This window comes from Rhipicephalus sanguineus, chromosome 9 (genome assembly GCF_013339695.2).
Source record: "Rhipicephalus sanguineus isolate Rsan-2018 chromosome 9, BIME_Rsan_1.4, whole genome shotgun sequence".
Taxonomy (NCBI): domain Eukaryota; kingdom Metazoa; phylum Arthropoda; class Arachnida; order Ixodida; family Ixodidae; genus Rhipicephalus; species Rhipicephalus sanguineus.
In genome coordinates this window covers 12,489,685-12,508,157 of record NC_051184.2, presented here as the reverse complement: position 1 = coordinate 12,508,157, position 18,473 = coordinate 12,489,685, and the positions used below count along the sequence as shown (strand labels likewise).

The 18,473-nt window shown below is 47.9% G+C and overlaps 1 protein-coding gene across 1 annotated transcript in view; it reads left to right on the top strand.

Moving 5' to 3' along the window:
- Nucleotides 1–445: 445 nt before the first annotated feature.
- LOC119404594 (chymotrypsin B-like) overlaps nucleotides 446–18,473 on the top strand; it is a 104,536-nt gene continuing 86,508 nt past the window's right edge. Inside the window, 4 exon segments of the mRNA XM_037671146.2 lie at nucleotides 446–497; nucleotides 1,334–1,491; nucleotides 1,994–2,077; nucleotides 10,027–10,168. Coding sequence (XP_037527074.1) covers nucleotides 461–497; nucleotides 1,334–1,491; nucleotides 1,994–2,077; nucleotides 10,027–10,168 — 421 coding nt within the window. The 5' untranslated portion in view covers nucleotides 446–460.

Here is an 18,473-nt window from a genome sequence, read left to right as displayed (position 1 = left end):
CGCAAAACAGAAGTAGCAAAAATAATTTTCTTTAAGCCTGTTTCTTTCTGGATAACCAATATATCATTGAACATTATTATGTAAATTTTGTGCTGTCATTTGTCTTGGGTGGCCTGCATTATCACCAGTACAACTTTGGTGGCGTTGTGGGCGATATGCGCTCTCCACTGCCTCGTTGACAGACAGCAGCAGTTGTCTATCGGCACTATAGGATATCGGCACTCGCTGAAGACAATACGTTTCAGGAACCGCCCCCGATCACCACGAATGTTATCGAGGCCATGAAATCGCTTTCGCTGATAAGCGGGTTGCTGCACGCAAGAACTCGCTTCACGCATTGGACAAGCGAGATCTTGCGTCACGCAAGGCGACACATTTCGCCATCGTCTGAAAATACAATCCTTGCTTTGTCATAAAAGACCGTTCCCTGTCGCAAACAGGTTGTGTAGCGGCGGCGAAAATGCGGTGCTCAATCCTCGTCGTACTGGTTGCTGCCGGTGAGTAGGATTCGTCTGCCATGTCAATGCAACGAGGAAGCTTGCTCTCATCCTCATCATGTGTCACATGGAACCCCAATGAAGTGGGCGTGTATGTGCAGTCAGGAACAAAGCCGAACACGATTTTTTAAACGATGCCAACGCCTAGGAAAATAACAGCGTCATTTATCCGTCAACGCAAATGACAAACATGTCTGACAGTGCGGGTATTCAACAATGTGTCTTCCGGATCGTTTTACAGTTGTTATAGTGGTAGTCAGGTGCCTGCGCACGTCAAAGGTAGTGGTTGAATATTGCTCCTTAAGTAGTGTATATATATATATATATATATATATATATATATATATATATATATATATATATATATATATATATATATATAATGAATAACGAGAGCTCCTTACAGGCCACCGTAATGAAACTTGTAAAAAACTTCAAGAGTACTGCAGCATAGGAATCACAACGAATATCTATTTTCTCCTAACAGTCTCGGCTGGCGGTCCAGCCTTCTTTATGTTCTTCATTGCCAGCATTCTTCAGTCCAGCCTTTTTTTTTTCACGTCTTCACTTGCATCCTTCGAAGGTGAAAATAAATATTTGGGTGAAATAGGTGAAAATAAATATTTCTTGTGTTTTTTATATTGCAGTACTTTATATATACACACACACGTACGTCAACATAATGACCACAGCCGGACATGCGGTGCGGAGAGACTCTGCGTAACCTTTCACTGTCAGAATGAAAAATTGCGGTGGAATAAATCGCTTCCCGGTGCGCATAACCAAACACGATTATTCCGGAAAGATGGGCTCTCCTTCCTGAACTCCCCGTGCAGTTGCGGCTCAGAGATCCCCGGCGACGTTTCGGCATGGCGTGCACCTGCAGATCCGCGGCGTGGCCAGTGGTGAGCTGGAGACACCCGGTTTCACACGTGGGCAGAGCACGCCCAATGGATTCCAAGGCGCAGTCACAATTCAAGCTCCGCGGGGAAGCGTAAGACTCGTTTCTGCCCCGGCTTTCTCAACCACCAACTCGCGCATGGAAAGGATAGGCTGGCACAATTCGAAAAATTAGTTTAAAAAACCGACCTGGCCCACTGCGAAAATTCGCTTGGCTCATCCCCAAAATTGAATTTGCCTAATTGCGGAAGAAAAACGTAACGATTCCTAGCAAAAGAAAAATAATTTGCCATTGACAACCAACCCTTGTAGTTTACAAGATGGCCTACTAACATGCCTACTCATGAAAAGAAAATTCGCCGAAGGATAGGCAAGCATTACTAAACCATGACAGGCAATGTGGCGTTATCCCTTAAAACATACAATCATGTGCACCTCCACTATAAGGCAGAAGAATTGGTCCTTCTTGTGTGTGTTTCAATATTATCATGAGTTTATTAGAAAATGAGAGGCTATACAATCGAACTGAAAACGCAGTGTATTTGACTAGCGCCAATCAAGAGCCTGTACTGACATTGTTAGTTGAAACTGTGCAGAGAATCCGCTTGGATTTCGACCACTTCGACCTCGAGACGAGCGCCCAGTGCAGTGCGGACCGGCTCATCATCCAAGAGAACGGGGTGCGTACGCATTCTTTCATTCGATCGACGCACACCTTCGTGGCCCCAGGGGAGAGAGAGAGAGAGATGAAAAAAGGAAGGCCGGGAGGTTAACCAGATATTAGCATCTGGTTTGCTACCCAGCACTGGGAAGGGGAAATAGGGGCATGAAAGAGGGTCTAGAGAGGGAGAGGGGAAAAGAAGAGGAGAGAAAAAACGCACGTACACACACAAGATAAAAAAACAACACACACAGGGACGGCGTTCCGGTTACAATCTTTCAAAAAGGCCGGTCGATCGCAAGAAGCGCAGTCGCGCTTGCATGGCCTTCTTCTGCGACGTTGCGTCTTGTCGATGGCGTAGAATTCTTTCCTCCGACAAAGGTCAGTCATCCGACTTGTTCAGCGCGTTGCAAAGAGATAGTCGCTGTGCACTATACTGAGGGCAGTTGCAAAAAAAAAAAATCACAGCATATCCACGTGGTGAATGATGATGAGTGGGGCGAAGCATCATTCAAACAAGCTCAAACATCAAACTTTTATTTTTCTTAATTAGATGATGCTTGGCTTGTGTTGTCCTTTCATTATCACGGCTTTATGGTCCGTGAAATGAAGGGATAGCGGTTCCTGTATGGGTTGGAATTGGAAATTTCAAAATACCAGGTCTATGCGCGTCCCTCAGATGGTCGTTGGTTTCATATGATCAAAGGACGTGCACGTGAGAGCATGTTTGGCTGCCATGTGTTGTATTAACCACTCATTGTTCTTTTCGGTAATATCCACATTCAGGTCACCAACAACACAAATGGTCTATTCTTGTACTTGTCATAATTACACGATGCCGTGTCAATGAATGTCTTGATATTCCCACTCAACAAATTGGGTGCAAGGTACATGGTCATGATGATGCATCCATCAAAATCGATGGATTCACCGTTGTGGCTCTGCGTCGTTGGTAGTAGTTTCAGATCTTGTGCCTTTTCTGTTTGTTTGACGTATACGGCCACACCACCTGCAGGACGCTCTGCATCATCGATGCACACGACTGGAACGTATCGTTTGATATACGGTCTTTTGGCGTTCCACGTCTCGGTAAGATAGAGAACGTCCACCGCAGTAAGTATGGGGTCCCGTTCCACATCGTCTACAAGCTTGACATAAAACCAGCTAGGCTTACATGGTAGGCGGGAAACTACAGAAGGCAACAACAAGTAAAGAAAACATGAGAACGGCAATCTTTTAGATGCGAAGTATCTTAAGGCGGAGCTCAATCCGGTGGTGGCGGTGGTGGTGTGCGGCGTGACCACCCTTACTGCGCATGCGCATACCCTCCCCACACACCGCCTCTCCACTCCCCCTCACCATTCCACCTGTCCTCCACCCTCCCCCTTCCCTCTCTCCACTCACCATCTCCCCTCTCCCCTTTCACTCTCCTCTCCCCCTCTCCCATACCCCTCGCCACTTCCCCTCCCCCTTTCCACTCTTCCTCTGAAACGCGGGCTAGACATGCCGAAATTATCTCCTGCGCAACGCCGCGATGAGCTCGAGCGCGTGCGCGTCCCCTCCCCTTCTCTCTCCTCTCCTACGCTGCCCCCCTCTCGCCCGCCTGTCGACCGCGTTCCCCGCTCGCCCTGTGAGAATTAACGCGGCCAGGCTAGATGGAAGATACGACGCGCGTAGCGTCCCTCTTCGCGTTCCACGACGCGAGGTCGTAGCATGCCCAACGAACGCCAACGGAACGCGATCGTGCAAGTGCTCCGGCTTCGCATTGGCACATGGTCCCCTTTAGCGGGAGATGGTGTAATTTTTAAAGACGATAGTCTTTCTTGGGATACTTAATCGGAGAAATTTTGGTCTGTCTTTCTGTCTTTCTGTTTGTCGGCACGTCCCTCGATTCAGCCACCCGGCGACAGTTGAACCACTTGCCCAAGGGCCAGTCATCTTGAGCGGCTGACTAGGTTCATACTTGTGTACATTGTTGATCAAAAAGCAAACATTACGCATATCTGAGGCGCAAGATCACTAGGCAAGTATTAGGTGGTGTGTTCCTTTAATAGAAAACACATACATACGTAATTCTAAAGACACTAGTTACTTAAGCTGCGCTGAAAATGCGACTGCGCGTTAAACTTGACTTCCTCCGTGCCCTCTGCACGAGCTCATTGTTGTGTTTCGGTTTCGGTTCTGTATTGCACTGTACGAATGCCATGGCGCGCCGCTCTGGCATTCCTTTTACCCAGGCGACGTGTAAATAAAAGAGTGTGTTGGAGAGTACTCGTTGAGTGCGGACGTTATGCTTCAGCGCTTCGCGCCAAACCGCGTGTTCGGGCTGGCTGGCGTCCCCGCCGGTCGTGTTCGTCACCGTCGGTCTTCGCCTGCTGCTGCGCCGGCACTACCAGCCCGCAACACAGCACTGATGTTTCCCGACGTATTTCCAGATGGCGTCCATATCTCACGCAGCGCCTCTTCTATCGTCTTTAGACGACATTTGCAGCGAAGCACGCAGATACGCGGCCAACTTTTTTTCCAAGACGTTCGACCACTGCAAAGTTAACGGCTATCTCGTGGGTGGGTCTCTGTAGCCTTGTCTTCCAGCGAAAGAAAAATTGCACCATTTCCCGCTAACGGGGACCATGAGGCGATGCGAAGCCGGAGCACTTGCACGATCGCGTTCCGTTGGCGTTCGTTGGGCATGCTACCGACCTCGCGTCGTGCAACGCGCAGAGGAACGCTACGCGCGTCTTGTCTTCTCTCTAGCCTGTCCATTAATTCTCACAGGGCGAGCGGGGAACGCGGTCGACAGGCGCGCTAGAGGGCGGCAGCGTAGGAGAGGAGAGAGTGGGGGAGGGGACGCGCATGCCCTGGTGCTCATCGCGGCGTTGCGCAGGAGAGAATTTCGGCATGTCTAGCCTGCGTTTCAGAGGAAGATTGGAGAGGGGAGAGGGGAAGGGGAAAAGGGAAACGGGAGAGGGGAAGTGGAGAGGAGGTGGGGAGAGGAGGAGTGGAGAGGGAAAGTGGAGAGAATGAGTGGAGAGGATGGTGAGAGGGTGAGTGGGGAGGGGGAAAGGGGAGGGGGGAAGTGTAGAGGCGGAGTGGAGAGGTGTGTGGAGAGGGTATGCGCATGCGCAGTAAGGGTGGTCACGCCGCACACCACCACCACCACCACCACCGGATTGAACTCCGCTATGAGATGCTTCACATCTAAAAAGCGCGCCAAGAGGGAGCCTCATGACGCGTACGTGACTTCTGAAATGTTGTCTTCGGGCGTCGTTGAAAAACACGAGACGTAGTGAAGAAGAAAGAACGCCACACAGGCGAACACGCACGAGAGTCTCGCTCGTCAACGTCGTCTTCTTCTTCTACTGCATACTAGAACGCGCGGTTCTCACGAACTATACTCGCGGACAACTTTTCTTGGCATTGAAGCGAAGGCTACAGAGCCACAATGCACGTATCCTACCGCTAATGAATGTAGTCCCACAATTGCGTCCGTATTTTCTGCATGAGATATATAAAATGCTCTTTCATTTTCTACATGTAGCTTTTCGTGACGGAACGCAGCGCACACAAGCGAGATATCTGCATTTCTTTTACTTTACACGTTGTCACTTTGCATTTTTGCGTGCGTGAAAAAGTCGCGCCTTTTACCCGTACCTTAGACGCTAAGCAGCGTTTGCGTCGAAGTGCAACGCTAGCCATCCCACTCCACGGCGTTACGAGACGCGCTCCAAACCGGACTACTTCTCGTAGCACTACATGTGCAGACGCTCCGCCCCCGTAGCTTTCCCTTCAGTGCCAAGAAAAGTTGTCGGCGAGTATAGAGGTGGCTACTACAAACAGACGAACAAACGGAGGATGGACAGACCCACGGCATGAGGAGCTTCGCCCCTAAAAATATGTCCAATTGTTTCTGCGTTGCCACAGTGGTCACAAGCTGCTGTGTCGGCCATCCCAATGCGGAAAGCATAGGCGTTGTTAAACGCAACGCCCAACCACAGCCTACACAAAAGGGTCGCGTCTGCTCGGCGAAGCCTTGATGGGATTTGAAGACTAACCCCCGTATTCAGAAACGCTCCTTGATTTGAACTTGACTTGCCACCGCCTTCAACGCGTTTGGAACGCGCTGCCTTTAGGCGGTGCAAAGGCAGCAGAAACGCGTTTTAAACGCTCTACCTTGAGGCGGTGGCAAATCAAGTTCGAGTCAAGGAGCGTTTATGAATACGGGGGTTAATGTAGGGTCAAATGAGTGCAGTTGATCATGTGTGAAGTGTGGCTCATTCCATTGTGACGTGGTGCGTTGGCGAGCATGCAAACGGAGCTTCCGTGCAGCGTCGGTCATAGAAAGCGGTAGTAACAGTTCATGGTCTTCTGCGTGGGCTGAGCGGGCAGCTTGATCGGCCCGTTCATTGCCGATGATTCCGCAGTGACTGGGTAACCACTGAAAAGTGATTTGATGTCCTTTCTCAGTTAGCTGGTGGATAACCTCTGCTATCTCTAGTACCAGCTGTTCGTTCGGCCCGCGGCGTAAAGCTGACAGTAGAGACTGCAGTGCCGCCTTCGAGTCGCAGAAAATAGTCCACTTTGTGGGAATCGAGCGCGCCCTCCCCTTTGGCGCCTCATTCCCCAGCTAGCGCGTGTGTGGGCCCCGCGCGGCTCGAGCGCCGGGGACCGCCGTTAATCGGCAGTATGGCCACCATGGCGGCAGCGCCAGGCCTCTTTGTCTGGTGCGAGCCATGCGTCAGCTTCCCGGCGCGCGGGCACGCGTCCGGGCATGCTTGGACATGCTCACGCCACCAAGATAGCTTACGTCACTGCGCAACGCCTGTCCTCATTGGCCGCCAGTGACAACCCCCTTCCCCCTTAAGTAGCTTCTGTCTGGCGCGGGCTTTCCCGCGTGAGATGCTCTCAGGCTAGCACGAGAGGTTGACGCGCTGCTCTAGCAGGCGGCTTCTCGTTCGTGTGCTCGACTGCTGCCCTTTGTGTGATAGTCGTGGCGCCGCTGGCAAGCGTACTCGATCGGCCTTGCGGAGTTCCCTTTACGGCCTGCAAGCCCGTGACTGTCGTACTGTGCTGCATCTTGGGTTAATAAACCCGTGTTGTTTGTTGACCTCCTGCCTCGAGTGCCTTTTCTGCGCCGTGCCGGAGAATCGACGAACCCGGCCGTAGCGTCTTTGTTCGCTGCGGCAGTGGAGAACGTCGCGTCCCTTCACGGTCGCCTCGTAGGGTAAACTTCGTGCTAAACCTATCCCCACAACTTGTGCATCGGTTGGTCATTGACGAATTGTGACGCTTTATGAGGCTGCCAGTTCTGCTGCCGTCGATGTTGTTGCGTGAGATGTCAAACTTAATTGTCGTTCCACCCAGTGTGAAATCTGCAGAAACGGTGGAGCTGTGGCTTTGTGTCTCCGATTACGTGGTTTGTGGATGCACGGGAAAGGACGCCCCCGTACCACACCCGTCCCTGCCGCAGCGACTTTATAGGCCCCATTCACGATCGAGCCACCCTTCCCCGCGTCACTGTGCGGCTACCGCTTCGTCCACGAGCGACGCAGTTGCACGGGTGTATCTGGGAACTATAGGGCGTGACAGGAGACGCGGACACTCATCTGTCGCCAGGGCCAGCCCTAGAACAGCTCGGTTGTTCAAACATAAAGGGGCGTTTCGAGGTGGTTCGCTGCTTCCACTTAAGAGGCGGCTTATGCATCTTGTTTTGCCGGAACCTTTCTGCGCATTGGCATTCTATACAGCAAGACCCCAGCACACCTTTCTCAGCGGCGCCGTTACCATGGTTTACAATACCCACGTGGTCCGTTACGCTGACAGGTGAAAAATACAGCGACTTCGGCAGACAGCACAGCTGGGCAAAATGAACACGGGAGTCTTTCCAGAGTGGTCTTGCCCTGATGCACAAGTACGGTAAATTGATGGTGATGGCGCTTTTTGTAGGCCGCGCTTGCGTTCAAAATAAAATTGCAATGTACAAATTTGTTTTTATTTTGAAAGCTCTAATAAGCAAGAGACCTTCATAGTCGTTGCTCCGTCGACGATTTGTTCCATCCTCGTTTTCGTCGCGGCCACTGTCGTGAACTCTTCCTCCACCTTGATCATAACGTTCCCGCCGATGCACTGTTTCTTGATTTCGATAACGTTTCTCGTCGCCACCAACTGCTCAAACTTTCTTGCCTTAACTTGGGTCCATCTGTGTTCAACTGGGTTCGCGAATTTCAAAGCTGATCGCCAGAAGTTTGTTGTTGCTGACTTGTGAAGCTCTCTCCTCTCTTGTTCACTCCGGCATTCTGCAAGATATTGTACTAGGCCCCCTTCTCTTTTCAATTTATATTAACCACCTGTCGCTTAACATTGATTCTAATATTGGACTTTTTTTTTTTTTGCTGACGACTGCGTTCTATATCACCCTGCACCTAATGTTTCCTATTATTTCGTCTTGCAGAGCGATATTAAAATACAGCAATGGTGTGACAACTGGTTAATGTCCCTGAATATTAACGAGACCTTTGTAATGTCTTGTGAATATTCAGGAACATGAGCTGCTATACCACCATTAAATATTTAGTTATGCAAATTTCCCGCGAAAAGACACTGTCGCAACAAATTATTAATAAAGGGAACAGCACTGACACCGAGAAAGGTACACCGTAGACAAAAGTAGCGCCGACTTTCAACAATTTTGCATGTATACAGCTGTTGATACTGAACACCCGACAAAGAAAACAAGGTCATAGCTGAGCACAGGTTCTTCTCGAGTCGCTATCACCTTGGCATTTTTATCAAGAAAGGCCAGCTCGTCGGGATCTGCGCTGTTCCCTTCACTGTAACTTAGCAACGTTGCTTGTTGGGCGAGTTGGAACGAGTCAGTCATAACGTAGTTCAGCGCAAAAAACAGGCAACAGACGAGTAAGAGGACAAGGACACAGCGCATACTCGTCTTACTCGTCCTCTTACTCGTCTGTTGCCTGTTTTTTGCGCTGAACTACGTTATGACCCCTTCACTGTGTTGTACCAACAAGCCCAAGTGGATGCACCGTAACGTTACTAATTCTGCTAATCGAGTCCTGGGTTATCTTCGTTGCAAAAGCGGCAGCTACTTGCACTAAACTAATAGCTTGTAAAACGCTTCAAGTGCTGAAACTTGAGTCTGCTAATACCGTTTTTTGATCCTCATCAAGCTAACCTTACAATATGCTTCAATTTTATCCAGAACAGCGCCTCCGGATTCGATATCTCGAACTATACTAAACTAACAGAAGCATGACTATAGTGTGAAAACTCAGGTTGGCCTTCCTCCTATTGCCTCTCACCGTCAAAGTTTACACCTGTGTCTTCATTAAACTCTTCCTTGCCACCAGACAAAGCGTTCATCAGACCAACCCGTCGGACATCGCGCCATTGTCATCTAACAGCCGTATATACCGTGACTTCTACTGAGACGATCATCCATGACGGTCATGCAAGGCACGCTGCCGACGATACTGAAGCCGGAACTATACCGCCGTTCGCCACAACCGCGTGATTGCTATTGAGGGGGTTATTGATTTATCGCGTTTTTTGTATAATAGCTGTCTGCATAATTTACAACGCGACACGGAGTATTTTTGAAGACTGATTCACAATGAGTAAGAAATATCGATGACCATTCAGCAATTCTTATTGCTCGGCGAGCTAAGCTGATATTTAGAAAAAAACTTTCTGTTAATCAATAGGACAGCGAACAACACATTGTAGAATTCTCGTAGCATGATAATTATTTACAGTCACGGATGTGGATAAGGCACTGTGAGGCAAAGTGTGTAGATCGCAGTATCCACCCAGAAGTCAATGGCCAAAGGCGTTTAAAGGGCCGCTGGCTGTAGGATTGACATAACTGTTTAATCAATTAGCACTGATGTTAAAAAGAACTAGGTAGGCGTCGTGGCAAGGTTGAAAATAACGACGATGGGGCCTCGCATGCAGGTAACGACAAGGACACTGTGCTCTAACTTGCGACCGCCGCCGTACCTGAGCAGGAACTCGGCAGTCACCGTCATCCTCAGCACGGACAAGATGAAAAGCAGCCGTGGCTTCGTGATCCGCTTCACCGCCACTAGGAACAGCAGTGAGTGCATGTCATTCACAAAGGGATGATGCACATATTGCGGCCTGCCACTTTATGTTCACTATAGGCTCCACGATCTACAATTTAGTCAGCTATGCTTGCAAATTTCTCAATTTCACTCCTTGGCTACGTTTCCGATTCTGTCGCTCCTACGGTCATCTGTTCTTCGTATTACGTTACATGCCCATTTTCCCCCCTTAATATAAACTGGGATATCAGCCATCCATTTTTGTTCTCTGATCCACTGTTCTTAACTCCTAATGTTACGCATGTAATTTTACATGGAACGCTGCAAAGCAGTGATGAAACTACCGGAAAATCGACTCTCGATAACATCGATAGCTTCTTTTGAACTATCGATAGTGTAAACAAACTATCCATAGTACTACTATCGATAAACCGTACCGATAGTAGTATCGATAGTGCAATCGATAGTACCGTCGGTCGCATTACTACCAACATTACTGTCAATAGTGCTTTGAATAATTATGCTGCTGCTGGCTGGCCATATTGTCAAAAAGCATTTGCGATAGCCTACTGTCACCAAAACTCAATTTACTTAATTTATGAGCAATTTTTTGGCGAAATAAAAATTATTTCAGCAGTGATAATGTGGGAATATGGTCATCAATAAATTCATATTCGAAAGTAACCATTTACACCTTACAATTAACAAACCTAGTTCTTAATATCTTTATCTTGAAATCTCGAAATGCAATATAAAGTTGAAGCCGCGCAGTACCGTCAGATGTAACGATCTCGTTTTCTGTACGCCCCGCCACGGTGTTCTCTTGGTTATGGCGCTTGACTGCTGACCCGAAGGTCGCGGGATCGAATCCCGGCCGCGGCGGCTGCATTTTCGATGGAGGCGAAAATGTTCGAGGCCCGTGTACCTAGGTGCACGTTAAAGAACCTCAGGTAGTCTAAATTTCCGGAGCCCTCCACTATGGCGTCTCTCATAATCATATTGTGGTTTTGGGACGTTAAACCCCAGATATTATTATTTTCTGTACACCTGAATAATTAACTTAATTGTCATGTGTGAGCCAAGAATTCTGGTGAAGGAGAGCAAGCATATGTCAACTTTCTCACATGTCAGCCTGCTCCACACACTTGCGGAACGAAGTTTATGCTGCAATGAGTTCGCGCCTTTGATTTTATACTATCGGTAGTACTAACAAACTAGTTATCGATAGCGTTATCGATAGTTTTTTTGCCATCGATATGCGATAGTGTGACTTAACTATCGATAATATCGATAGTACTATCGATAGTTCTGCATCATTACTGCATATATAGTCCATAACTTATTCTCGAGTTTCTTCGTTATCCTCCAGCTTTCTGGCCCGTATGCTGCTGCTGCCGCCAAAACGCAATAATTGAACACTTGTTCCCTTAAAGACAGCGCTGAGTTGCCGGCCATGATTTGGGTTGCCGTATGGGCTTCACCTAATTCTTCGGCAAATTTGGTTTTTGTAAGTACGCTCCCCTGTAAATAATTGACCTAGACAAACGTACACCTTCGCAGATTCTAAGGTCAACTGCTGTGTATCGATACCTACCTATAGTCGGGTACAACGTTCAAGGCATTTCTATCTCTCAAAGGCACACAATGCAGCACCAATGAGCCTCAACTAACGACATCGCCGAGTACATGAGCGGGATTTAGTTCCGGAGGCTGCCGATCGTCTCGGCGTGTATCCCAGCGAATCCGGTGACGAACGTCTCCCTGAGGCGGTTCTGTTGCATAAAGGCGTAATTGTATGTGTGCTTAACCCTCCGGCAGGGGAAGATGGTATACTGATTCTAAAAAGACGGGGCGTGCAAACACGGACACAAGAAATAAGTCAGGACGCCACAAACGTCGACTAACAACTGAATATATAGATGCACAACGGCGGAAAAGAGAGAAGGTACGAAAACTTATCTGCGCATGCCCATGCAATAGGCGAACCTATCAATCCGGCACGCGTGAGGGCCTACGCGAAAGATAACTGTTAAGGCATTATTTCATCTTTATGCAAGTTAATCGACGGTTGGCTCACGCATGCGCTACCACTATTCTCGATATGCCATGCCTCAATCATCAGACGCGTTTCTTCATTCCTATGTCGGTACAAAACTGCGCATTCATTGAATTTTGGCGTGCACTTACAATCTCGACTATGTAACGATAGATTAGAAGGTGAGCCTACGGTTAGTGATCTTTTATGTTCTAATAATCTCTGGTTAATGCAGAGGCCCGTCTGTCCTACGTAGAAGCGGCCGCAGCTGAAAGGAACCTTATACACCACACTTGTACGGCAATCAGTGAATTTGTTTGTGTGTTTTACGAAACAAATATCAGTTCGCTTCTTGTCTTTTACTCGCCCATTCTTCCTCTGCACAGCATCACATATCTTACCTAGCTTATTGGCAGCAGTGAAAACAACATTAACGCCGTATCTACTTAATTGAAAATTTCAATTAAATGGAGGAGGGCTGGACTTTACTAAAGAGTTGCCTCAGAATAATGGAATACAATTTCTAAACATTTCCTTAACGTTTCAGAAGAACCACGTGTGCTGGCAGTATGCTCCTAGATCTTCAAAACCGCTATTAAATTTTTCGTCGAAGCATTCGAAGGTTGTAAAAAAACGCTATCGCCATGCCTTGCCTTAAGTCTTGCCTCACCAAGTCGTGTGAGCACAAAATGAGTGATAGCTTTACGCACAACTTACGCGTCTTTTAGATGTAGGTTATCCCCGTGATGCAGTGGCCACTGTCGCTGAGCGTTTAAAGAAATCCATTATGTTAAGTCCGAGCATGGTTGCAGAAAGCGATAGGAAGAAACGTGTCGTAGGTATACCGTACATTCATTGCGTATCTCACAGGCTAAGGAAAGTAGGAAGTAGATACGGCGTTAATGTTGTTTTCACGGCTGCCAATAAGCTAGGTAAGATATGTGCCGCTGTGCAGAGGAAGAATGGGCGAGTAAAAGACAAGAAGCGAACCGATATTTGTTTCGTAAAACACACGAACAAATTCACTGATTGCCGTACAAGTGTGGTGTATAAGGTCCCTTTCAGCTGCGGCCGCTTCTACGTAGGACAGACGGGCTGCTGCATTAACCAGAGATTATTAGAACATAAAAGATCACTAACCGTAGGCTCACCTTCTAATCTATCGTTACATAGTCGAGATTGTAAGTGCACGCCAAAATTCAATGAATGCGCAGTTTTGTACCGACATAGGAATGAACCTTAATGGTGTGGTTCGCGAAACAACGAAACCACGAAGGAAGGCAAACGAAACACGGCGCAAACTATCAACTGAAAATTTATTGAAACACCAAACATATATATATGCGGTTAGATGACCCCGTGTTAAAGACACGTGTACACACAGCGATTGTCTCAATGACGCGCTTCCAGAAAGTTAATCTCCGCAGCAAGTAGTGTGACGGAGGGCTTCGCGACACATGCATCACCAGCTTTGTTAATCAGGTATGCTTCCTCAATTTCACGAGCTACCCTATCTTTGAACCTCGATCCCACCGTCGTCTCATCGAACTGTGGTGCGCAGCCGCATTCTCTGCAGTGCAAGGAAAGGTTAGAGCATGGCTGTCCCTTTAGTGAAGCTTTAAGGTCCATCAGCCTGTATTAATACAACGCCCGGTTTGTCCTACATATCGCTTCCCGCACGAAAGCGGAATGTCGTACACCACACCGCATTCAACCTCTTTAGCCCAGTGCTTTACCTTGCAAACGCCCTTGTCTTGCTCCCCGCCCTCGACCTTCCTGTCTACAGCCGCGCAAATGCTGCCTAAACGGTAGCCAGCCGAAAATAAAACATTGCATCCGTACCTCGCTCCCACGTTCTTTAACCGATGTGAAACACCGTGTAGGTAGGGGATGCTGGCGACAGGTAGTTTCTTTGAACCCGTACCGTGCTCAGAACTTCTCGGAACGATACGAAGGTTAGAGTGACGGAGTTTCTGTGGAACACGATACGTCCGACATTACCGAAGAAGAACAAGGTGGATGGCAGTCCAGGAAAGGTGGTTACCCTGGGGGATGCCCTCTTGGATGATAAGGTGAGGAAGGTGCTTGAGCTTGGTCCGAAGTTTTCCTTTGAGCCACGGCTGAAACCGGCGGAAACCTTGGCGTTGGGACGCTGCGTGGCCGATAGGGTTCCGGAGGTGGACAGGGCCCGCTGCGTTGCCGAGTGCGCGGATGTCATTACGACTAGGGGAGGAAAGCCAGGCATGAAGTTTGACAATCGATGGCTCGTGGACCAGTTCACTGAATGCCACCTGAGACCTTTAGTGGCGGACAAGGAGGGTTGTTTCGCTGTTATGCCAGAGTGCATATTCCTGGAGAAGGCCTCGCGGGCGATTGAAAAGAATCTCAAGACAGTGGGCAAGAAACCGGCGGAAGTGAAAAAACGGGCGGTGGCTGTCTTGCAAGAACTACAGCTCGACAAGCTGTGTGCCGCGGTAGAGAAGGAAAAAAGTTCGGTGCTTCAAATGTTCTTCACCGTGAAGACCCACAAGCCGGAAGCGCCGTTCCGCCTCATAGTTTTCGAGCGTGGTACGTGGCAGAGCGAGGTGTCAGGGTACCTACAGAAGCATCTGTCTTCGTTGTGCCTGGTGGACCCTTTCCGGGTCAAGAGCTCCGAGGAAGTGACACAGTTCTTAATGAGTGCTGCTCCGCGGTCTCTGTCCGGGTTTAGCGTGGATGTAAAAGACCTTTTTTACTCTTTGCCACGGGATGGGTTGTTGAAGCCAGTGAAGGATTGCATCCAGATACACAATGATGAACTAAAGTTCCAGGAAAAGTGTGGTGTGTCTGTGGGATCGTTTCTCGAGCTTTTATCTGTGTATTTGTCGTCAACTATTATCGGGTGGAAGGGAGATGTGTATACCCAGAGGTCGGGTGTTTGTATCGGTTCGAGTGTCGCATCCATATTAAGTGAAATTTTCTTAATTTCGGTTGACCGAGACCTCGAATCGGCCCTGGATGGCATTGTTAAAATGTTTCGCTATCTGGACGATTATCTAGTACTGGTAAATTCTAACTGTTGTGTGAACTCGCACGTCAATGTACTCAAAATTTTCAAGGATGTTGGTGCAGGTCTGCGATTCACCTTTGAGCTCCCTGAAGACAACTGCATTCAGTTTTCGGTTCTGAGGCTGTTCTTCCAAGGTGTCATACTTGTTGAATGTATGCTCCAAGAAGCGAGAAATCAGTGCTTGATTTTCGGTCTGGGCACTCGAAAGTCGTCAAGAATGCTGTCGCGACGTCATGTTTGAAGGCCGCGCTGAAAAAATCTTGTCAGCACAGTATGCAAAAGAGCCTCGAGAGGCAACTTGACAGACTCAAGTTATCTAAGTTTCCTCATAATGATTTGGCGAGGCTGGCGGAAAGGGTCCTGCAGGACTTGAAAGTGAAGGCAAGAAGTTTCGAGCACGGTACGGGTTCAAAGAAACATCGGTTAAAGAAAGTGGGAGCGAGGTACGGATGCAATGTTTTATTTTCGGCTGGCTACCGTTTAGGCAGCATTTGCGCGGCTGTAGACAGGAAGGTCGAGGGCGGGGAGCAAGACAAGGGCGTTTGCAAGGTAAAGCACTGGGCTAAAGAGGTTGAATGCGGTGTGGTGTACGACATTCCGCTTTCGTGCGGGAAGCGATATGTAGGACAAACCGGGCGTTGTATTATAACAGGCTGATGGACCATAAAGCTTCACTAAAGGGACAGCCATGCTCTAACCTTTCCTTGCACTGCAGAGAATGCGGCTGCGCACCACAGTTCGGATGAGAGGACGGTGGAATCGAGGTTCAAAGATAGGGTAGCTCGTGAAATTGAGGAAGCATATCTGATTAACAAAGCTGGTGATGCATGTGTCGCGAAGCCCTCCTGTCACACTACTTGCTGCGGAGATAAACTTTCTGGAAGCGCGTCATTGAGACAATCGCTGTGTGTACACGTGTCTTTAAACACGGGGTCATCTAACCGCATATATATATATATATATATATATTATATATATATATATATATATATATATATATTATATATATATATATATATATTATATATATATATATATATAGATATATATATAATATATATGTTTGGTGTTCAATAATTTCAGTTGATAGTTTTGCGCCGTGTTTCGTTTGCCTTCCTTTGTGTTTTCGTTCTTTCGCGCACCACACCATTAAGATGAGTTACCAACTCGCCCACCAGGGTGTACGTCTGATAGGAATGAAGAAACGCGTCTGATGATTGAGGCATGGCATATCGTGAATAGTGGTAGCGCATGCGTGAGCCACCGTCGATTAACTTGCATAAAGGTGAAATCAAATGCCTTAACAGTTATCTTTCGTGTAGGCCCTCACGCGTGCCGGATTGATAGGTTCGCCTATTGCATGGGCCATGCGCAGATAAGTTTTGGTGCCTTCTTTCTTTTCCGCCGTTGTGCATCTATTCAGTTGGTAGTCGGCGTTGTGGTGCCCTGACTTCTTTCTTGTGTCCGTGTTTGCACGCCCTGTCTTTTTAGAATGAATACTTACCAACTAGCTCAGCTCTCTGTTATTCTATGGTATATCTGTTTTGACAGCGAACCTGTTGTGCTCGAGACAAACGAAGACAGAGGTAAGAAGGGACATGAACCCCGGCTCTCTACTATATTGGCACAGAAACACATATTTTAAAGCACAACCTATATGCCACAACGAACACACGCCCATGCCGATGACATCATCCGGAGGATAACTGCAAAAGATTAAAGGTGGTCTAACCAAAAAACATCGCGCTCTGTCGCGCTGAAACCACTTTGCCCAAATATCAGTTCTTGTGCTGTAGGTTTTCCCGGGACTGTCGTCATAACGCGGCTGGCAGTTCCTAGCTGGTATATGCCATAGAAATTGAGCAAGGTCCAACCAATGCTCACCGCCGATCCACTAAAGAATGAAGAAGCTGTCAATAAATTGTCTTCCGGGTACGCGCCACAGAAATTGGAAAAGCTCCACTATACTCTCCTCCGGTCCACTAAAGAAGCTGTCTATAGCTATAGCTTAGCAGGTATTTGCCACAGGAATTGGGCAAGCCCAACTACTCACCACCGGTCCACTAAAAAATCAAGAAGTTGTATATAACTAGCCTAGAGGGTATCTGCCATAGAAATTGGGCAAGCTTCCCTACTCACCTCCGATACACTAAAGAATGAAGAAGCTGTCTATAAGTAAGTTAGCGGGTATATGCCATAGAAATTGAGAAAAGGTCCAATGCTCACCGCCGATCCACTAAAGAATGAAGAAGCTGTCAATAAATTGTCTTCCGGGTACGCGCCACAGAAAAAGCTCCACTATACTCAACTCCGGTCCACTAAAGAAGCTGTCTATAGCTATAGCTTAGCAGGTATTTGCCACAGGAATTCAGCGAGCTCCCTTACTCACCGCCGATCCACTAAAGAATGAAGATCCTGTCTATAACTAGCCTAGAGGGCATCTGCCATAGAAATTGGGCAAGCTCCCCTACTCACCTCCGATACACTAAAGAATGAAGAAGCTGTCTATAAGTAGCTTAGCGGATATTTGCCATAGAAACTGGGCAAGCTCCACTATTCACCTGCGGTCCACTAAAAAATCAAGAAGCTGTCTACAACTAGCCTAGCTAGCGGGTATGTGCCACAGAAACTGGGCAAGCCCCACTACTCGCCTCATGTCCACCAAAAAATGAGGAAGCTGTCTATAACTAGCTTAGCGGGTATTTGCCAACGAAATTGGGCAAACTTCACTACCGACCTACGGACCATTAAAAATGAAGATGTTGTCTATAACTAGCTTAGCGGGTATTTGCCATAGAAATTGGGTAAACTTCACTACTGACCTATGGTCCACTAAAAATGAAGAAGCTCTCTGTAACTAGCTTAGCGGGTATTTGCCATAGAAATTTGACAAGCTCCACTACTCACCTGCCCACTAAAAATGAAGGAGCTGTCTATAACTAGCCTAGCGGGTATGTGCCACAGAAACTGGGCAAGCCCCACTACTCACCCTCGGTCCATTAAGAAGTGAAGGAGCCGTATAAATAGCTTAGCTGTCTATAATTAGGTATTTGCCATAAGAAATTGGGCAAGCTCCACTACTCACCTGCCCACTAAAGAATGAAGGAGCTGTCTATAACTAGCCTAGGGGTATGTGCCACAGAAACTGGTAAGCCCACTACTCACCTCCGGTCCACTAAGAAGTGAAGGAGCAGTATAAACTAGCTTAGCGGGTATTTGCCATAGAAATTGGACAAGCTCCACTTCTGTACTC